The 7,796-nt window shown below is 41.3% G+C and overlaps 1 protein-coding gene across 1 annotated transcript; it reads left to right on the top strand.

The window, feature by feature from the left end:
- Positions 1 to 799: 799 nt before the first annotated feature.
- On the top strand, positions 800 to 7,478 carry LOC134024164 (phospholipase A2 inhibitor and Ly6/PLAUR domain-containing protein-like). The gene is made up of 5 exons (XM_062466641.1): positions 800 to 990; positions 1,627 to 1,737; positions 1,890 to 2,042; positions 6,255 to 6,365; positions 6,538 to 7,478. Exons 1-5 carry the CDS (start codon positions 945 to 947, stop codon positions 6,735 to 6,737), a joined length of 621 nt encoding a protein of 206 aa, XP_062322625.1. The 5' UTR covers positions 800 to 944; the 3' UTR covers positions 6,738 to 7,478.
- The last annotated feature ends 318 nt before the right edge of the window (positions 7,479 to 7,796 follow it).

The raw sequence follows: 7,796 nt of genomic DNA on the forward strand, positions 1-7,796 counted from the left end.
AACACAATACTTACACTAGGCTATAGTTGGTTATAGACTACTGTATATTTTTCATACTGTATATTGTATTATACTGTATAGTCAAACCTATATTAGGCTTGCTATACCATTTCTAAAAACCAAATTGCGTGCAGGGACCACCGAAATGTAAGGTATTACAGTTTTTTTCAAATGCTTACACACAAATTCCTTACTTTTCACACAATTTCTGAAACCTGACACTCAAACACCAGAACCACACCTCAAATCTGCAAAACCATACGCACATTTTGGGCCTTTGACTCAGTTTTCAATTTCATAAAACACTTTTTGCAAAACACAACACACAATTCTCCACGTAACACACAACATTCTAACAGGAAGCATCTTGATTTCATTTTAAAAACACAACCAATCAAAATGCCACACTAATTCATCAGTGCCTTACAGTAACTCCTCACATGTGCAAACACTCATTGCTTTACTCAACACCAACCAATCATGGCTTTATAATAGGCCTATAAATAGCCTAATTTGAGTCAATTTACAGTGGTGGGTATAATTTGAACCTGTACTGTAGAAAAGATAACAGGTATGTAACAATCTACTGTAATATACACATGTTCTAATGTACACATAATATCTATCAGCACAACACACGGTATACTATACACAAACATATATTTTAGCACCCATGCATCCATTGACTGCAGTGCACTGCATGATTGGTCACAGTCTGGTGGATTGCTGTATCATACCGTGCAACAGTACACATTTCTAACACATTTCAGTTGACGATGACCTATAGGTAGGCCTATCCATTTCCCAGAAATCAGTTAAGTTTCTTTTTCCTTTGAATTTAGTTTTTACCCCGCAATAAACCACTCCCAGAAAACACCTTTATAAGCTTCAACTCAACCCGCCCAGCATCAGTCGGACTTTCATAGATCACCATTTGCATCACAATGCATTTTGTCGTACTTTTCGTTGGATGTGCGCTGTTTTCCACAGGTAAGTCTCAAATACACTATAGCCTATCCTAGACTGGTTGCATAGTTTCAGCTAAAATGACTCTTATAGTTTCAGCTACAATGACTCGTATTGAGAGACTTGTTGCTCTTGTTGGTTAGTTGTAACGGTTTCAAATTCTTGTACTCGCTGTGAAATATTTTACTGTTTGTTTTTTCTACAGGTACACTCTTGCACTCGTGGGGAGTTTCATGTTGTTCAATTGTAACTTGTTTAACTGCATGCTCTTATGGTTCTTCCCTTTGGCACTTATTTGGTTTTCCACAATGTATGCTTCATGTTTTGGCTGCTCGCAATGTTTGGGGCTATCTCGTTGTTATGATCAGTGACCTATGCTCTTTTGTAAAGCTCTCTCTTGGAAGTCGCTTTGGATAAAAGCGTCTGCTAAATGCATAAAAATAAATGTAAATGTAATGTAAAATATATTAGGCTACCTAAGGCTGCAGATTAATAGACAAAAGTTTTAGTTATGTGATTTCCAAATAAAAGTAGCCTAATCCAACTAGAATCATTGATGCAAGCCTTCTGTTTTGTATTCTCATTACAACAGGCATATTGTCAATTTATTTGCAGTTTCTAATAATCGAAATAACCTGTTCTGATACACCCATATTTTAGCCTTCACACTCACCTGTTACGAGTGCGTACCCGGGGCATCGGGATCATGCACCCAGAAGACATGTCCCAGTTCCACTCAATGTGCAGCAATGAGGGTCACATCTTACGCAGGTCATATATTTGAATGCGAAACACATTAATTTTATTATGATGTAGCCTATATTGGCTTTATCACAATACAGGTTATTGGCTGAATTATTTTTACTACAGACATAATGAAATCCTGTTTTGAATGACTGTAATTGTTTTCCATAACTATCAAGGAGAGTCAAAAATCGTAAATATGACCGCGAAGAGCTGTGCTGCACCTGCTGAGTGCCTGACAGGGTCAATTAACTTCGGAAGGACATTGCTAAATAGCAAGTGCTGCGCCACGGACCTCTGCAACTCTCAGACTGTTAGACTGTTACTCCCAGGTTAGTCTTTCCGTGTAAACCAATATTATTGTTATTACGTTAAATCTATATGATGTATTTTTGGTGGCCAAGCCGCGAAGCGGCGAAGCCACTTGTGTTTCTACCTTTTCTTATTGGTGGCCAAGCCGCGAAGCGGCGAAGCCACTTAAGTGTTTCTACCTTTTCTTATTATTATTACACTTCTTCTGCCATTGGAGTCTATGGCAGCCCCTAGAACCGTATGGTAAAAAGTTGTGAAATTTGGCACACTCATTAAGCACAGTCCCCTCTTTATATTCACCAAGTTTCATGTCTCCCATTGGAGCACTCTAGCGCCACCAACGGGTCAAAGTTGGACTTGTGTTTACACACGTAACTTTTGAACCGTATGACCGATTTTCAAAAATGAGGTACCATTGGATTCCCTGGGTCAAGACGAGTTCAACACACCCTATGACGTCAATTTCCGGTTATATAGATTTTCCGCCATTTCCGGTTTTATCGAAAACCTTTGAAAGCCTACTCCTCCTACAATTTTTCTTTAATCTTCCCCAGAATTGGCACACATCATCGTCAGAGCAACCCTCACAGAAGTTATCCAAAGATTTTTGATTTTCAAAACCGTTTGTCCGGTACAGCCAATCAAAATCGGCAGCAAAGACACCAAACAGGAAGTTGGGTCATATCTCAGCCAATCCTTGAGAAATCAACACCAAACTTGGTATGATGACTCGGAACCCTCATCTGAGGATGTCCAAACAATTTGGTGTCATGTGATCACTGGGCGTGGCCGCAGGATGCAAAAATGTGTTTTGGGCAATAACTGTTGATTCGTTTGCCTTTATTAAGTGATTCCTTTGTCTCATGATATCTTGGGACATCCCGTGTGTGACACATGATAACTTGTGATAACAGCCGAATTGATGCGGCCGCCATTTTGAATTACTGAAAAAACGTTTTTTCTGTACTCCTCCTACAAATGTTTTCCAATCTTCACCAAATTTGGCAGAGATCATCTTCAGACCAAGCCTCACAAAAGCCAGCATATGTTTTTTGGATTTTCAAAACCGTTTTCCCGGTACGGCCAATCAAAATATTCCGTTAAGCCAGCAAACAGGAAGTTGGGTCGTATCTCAGCAAATCTTTGATGGATTCGCACCAAACTTGTTGCGTGTACTCGTAACCCTCTTCTGAGGATGTACAACATGTTTTATGGGTCATTCGACTGCTTGGCCACCTCATTGCTGCTTGCAGCTATATTTGGTGGCCAAGCCGCGAAGCGGCGAAGCCACTTAAGTGTTTCTACCTTTTCTTATTATTATTACACTTCTTCTGCCATTGGAGTCTATGGCAGCCCCTAGAACCGTATGGTAAAAAGTTGTGAAATTTGGCACACTCATTAAGCACAGTCCCCTCTTTATATTCACCAAGTTTCATGTCTCCCATTGGAGCACTCTAGCGCCACCAACGGGTCAAAGTTGGACTTGTGTTTACACACGTAACTTTTGAACCGTATGACCGATTTTCAAAAATGAGGTACCATTGGATTCCCTGGGTCAAGACGAGTTCAACACACCCTATGACGTCAATTTCCGGTTATATAGATTTTCCGCCATTTCCGGTTTTATCGAAAACCTTTGAAAGCCTACTCCTCCTACAATTTTTCTTTAATCTTCCCCAGAATTGGCACACATCATCGTCAGAGCAACCCTCACAGAAGTTATCCAAAGATTTTTGATTTTCAAAACCGTTTGTCCGGTACAGCCAATCAAAATCGGCAGCAAAGACACCAAACAGGAAGTTGGGTCATATCTCAGCCAATCCTTGAGAAATCAACACCAAACTTGGTATGATGACTCGGAACCCTCATCTGAGGATGTCCAAACAATTTGGTGTCATGTGATCACTGGGCGTGGCCGCAGGATGCAAAAATGTGTTTTGGGCAATAACTGTTGATTCGTTTGCCTTTATTAAGTGATTCCTTTGTCTCATGATATCTTGGGACATCCCGTGTGTGACACATGATAACTTGTGATAACAGCCGAATTGATGCGGCCGCCATTTTGAATTACTGAAAAAACGTTTTTTCTGTACTCCTCCTACAAATGTTTTCCAATCTTCACCAAATTTGGCAGAGATCATCTTCAGACCAAGCCTCACAAAAGCCAGCATATGTTTTTTGGATTTTCAAAACCGTTTGCCCGGTACGGCCAATCAAAATGTGCCGTTAAGCCAGCAAACAGGAAGTTGGGTCGTATCTCAGCAAATCTTTGATGGATTCACACCAAACTTGTTGTGTGTACTCGTAACCCTCTTCTGAGGATGTACAACATGTTTTATGGGTCATTCGACTGCTTGGCCACCTCATTGCTGCTTGCAGCTATATTTGGTGGCCAAGCCGCGAAGCGGCGAAGCCACTTAAGTGTTTCTACCTTTTCTTATTATTATTACACTTCTTCTGCCATTGGAGTCTATGGCAGCCCCTAGAACCGTATGGTAAAAAGTTGTGAAATTTGGCACACTCATTAAGCACAGTCCCCTCTTTATATTCACCAAGTTTCATGTCTCCAATTGGAGCACTCTAGCGCCACCAACGGGTCAAAGTTGGACTTGTGTTTACACACGTAACTTTTGAACCGTATGACCGATTTTCAAAAATGAGGTACCATTGGATTCCCTGGGTCAAGACGAGTTCAACACACCCTATGACGTCAATTTCCGGTTATATAGATTTTCCGCCATTTCCGGTTTTATCGAAAACCTTTGAAAGCCTACTCCTCCTACAATTTTTCTTTAATCTTCCCCAGAATTGGCACACATCATCGTCAGAGCAACCCTCACAGAAGTTATCCAAAGATTTTTGATTTTCAAAACCGTTTGTCCGGTACAGCCAATCAAAATCGGCAGCAAAGACACCAAACAGGAAGTTGGGTCATATCTCAGCCAATCCTTGAGAAATCAACACCAAACTTGGTATGATGACTCGGAACCCTCATCTGAGGATGTCCAAACAATTTGGTGTCGTGATCACTGGGCGTGGCCGCAGGATGCAAAAATGTGTTTTGGCCAATAACTGTTGATTCGTTTGCCTTTATTAAGTGATTCCTTTGTCTCATGATATCTTGGGACATCCCGTGTGTGACACATGATAACTTGTGATAACAGCCGAATTGATGCGGCCGCCATTTTGAATTACTGAAAAAACGTTTTTTCTGTACTCCTCCTACAAATGTTTTCCAATCTTCACCAAATTTGGCAGAGATCATCTTCAGACCAAGCCTCACAAAAGCCATCATATGTTTTTTGGATTTTCAAAACCGTTTGCCCGGTACGGCCAATCAAAATGTTCCGTTAAGCCAGCAAACAGGAAGTTGGGTCGTATCTCAGCCAATCCTTGAGAAATCAACACCAAACTTGGTATGATGACTCGGAACCCTCATCTGAGGATGTCCAAACAATTTGGTGTCATGGGATCACTGGGCGTGGCCGCAGGATGCAAAAATGTGTTTTGGGCAATAACTGTTGATTCGTTTGCCTTTATTAAGTGATTCCTTTGTCTCATGATATCTTGGGACATCCCGTGTGTGACACATGATAACTTGTGATAACAGCCGAATTGATGCGGCCGCCATTTTGAATTACTGAAAAAACGTTTTTTTCTGTACTCCTCCTACAAGTGTTTTCCAATCTTCACCAAATTTGGCAGATATCATCTTCAGACCAAGCCTCACAAAAGCCATCATATGTTTTTTGGATTTTCAAAACCGTTTGCCCGGTACGGCCAATCAAAATATTCCGTTAAGCCAGCAAACAGGAAGTTGGGTCGTATCTCAGCAAATCTTTGATGGATTCGCACCAAACTTGTTGCGTGTACTCGTAACCCTCTTCTGAGGATGTACAACATGTTTTATGGGTCATTCGACTGCTTGGCCACCTCATTGCTGCTTGCAGCTATATTTATTAATAATATTATTTATTATAAATACTCATTATATTTGTATTATATTTGTTAGGATTATTATCGTGTAAACCAATATTATTATGATCGTTATATTGCACCGCCTATATGATAAACTGTCTTCATCTAAATTGGAATCTGACATTCTATTGACAAATTCAATTCAAGGAGAAAAAGATTGTCATGTAAACGCGCAATGAGAATACTCTCCACTGGTTATACAATGTCTATAGCCTGTGGTTACTTCAGTGCTTCTTTTTTTTTCTGCTCCACAGTATCCAGCAGTGATACCCCAAATGGGAAACAGTGCTACACATGCAACGGCCAGGATTGCCTCAACACTCTAAACTGCCTGGGGGACGAGAATAGCTGTATCTCCACTACAAGTAATGTTTCACATGATTGGTTCTCTATTATTACCAAAGATTTAAAATTCCACTCATGACAGTGCTTATTGTTCTATACATCAAATGACGTTCAGAATTTTTTTTTTTGTCTGTGCACAGCACAGGTGTGTGTAAACCGAGGGAATAACAGTGCTTCTTCTTGTGCTTGTAGCTGATGTCTCAGGCCAGAAGGTTTCCATGAAGGGATGTGCCAGCAAGAGTATGTGTGCAGGGTCCATGTCAGGTCAACTGCTAGGCATGAGCTTCAATCTGGACTGCTGTAAAGGCAACCTGTGCAACGACGCGCGGAGCCTCGCCGCGAGCCTGCTGCTCCTGGTGGCCCCCCTGCTCTCTGTCACCCTCTTCCACTGAGAAGCACAGTCCAATGATGATTCACCTCATACAACCATCTTTCTCTGCCACTTTTCTCTGTGCTCTGTGCTCACAATCTGCTCATCCTCTGCCCTGTAACACCCCTCCCCATCATGATCGCATCCCTTTGCCATCTTTGTTTTGTGCCTTTCACTTAACCCTTGTGTTATCTTCGGGTCATTCTGACCCATCAGTCATTGTGACCCACCGTCGTATTGCGACAGATTTACCGCATACAAAGACAAAGTGAAGCATTTTCTTTTAACCGTTGGGCTGTCTCAGACCCCCCACATTGCAAAGGTTAAAAGAAAATTATTTTAATTTGTTTTTGTATTGGGTAAAATTGGGTAAACACAACGATGGTTCGTTATGAACCTTTGGGTCATGTGACCCGAAGGCAGCACGAGGGTTAATGTGGTGTCTAGGGGATATTTCTTTGTGTTTTACAGAAGTCGATCTGTTCATGTTTTGTGATCCATACCCATCTTTGGAATGCATAACACACCCCAACCTCCTCTCCCCCCCCCCCTTCCTCAATAACCTGACTATCCCTAAAAATGGTTATATACTGAAGCAATTTGAACACACTATGCACTGTCTCTAGATCTCCAATTTGTGACTATTTTGAGTCGTTTAATTATGACAATGAGATTTATTTTTTTATCATACACATCCATTGTTGCCGGGGTTACAGCCGCAAACCTTTTGAGTGTACCCCTGAATAAAATTTTTATATCTACAAAAAAAATTGTGCTTCATGTGTGTGATGATTTCGATGATGTTTTCGAAACATGATGTAACAGTCTGTCAAAATATATGTTGTGTCTAGCATGTCAGTGAATGTCTCTAGCTCTGACTAACTGTCTGAGGGGGTGTGGGTCTGATGGTCCACGCTGAGTGACCTGTAAGGGGAGCCCGCACCCCTGGAGCACTGACGGTTAAACAGCCCTCACAGTTTTACAGCCCTGTAGTTCCTGATGCCTCCTATAGGGGGAGGAAGAGGTTCAGGTGCACAAAGAAGGAATGCTAAATATGTATAATCTGCTTATTGTTTTCCGT

Source organism: Osmerus eperlanus, chromosome 7, assembly GCF_963692335.1.
Source record: "Osmerus eperlanus chromosome 7, fOsmEpe2.1, whole genome shotgun sequence".
NCBI classification, from domain to species: Eukaryota; Metazoa; Chordata; class Actinopteri; order Osmeriformes; family Osmeridae; genus Osmerus; species Osmerus eperlanus.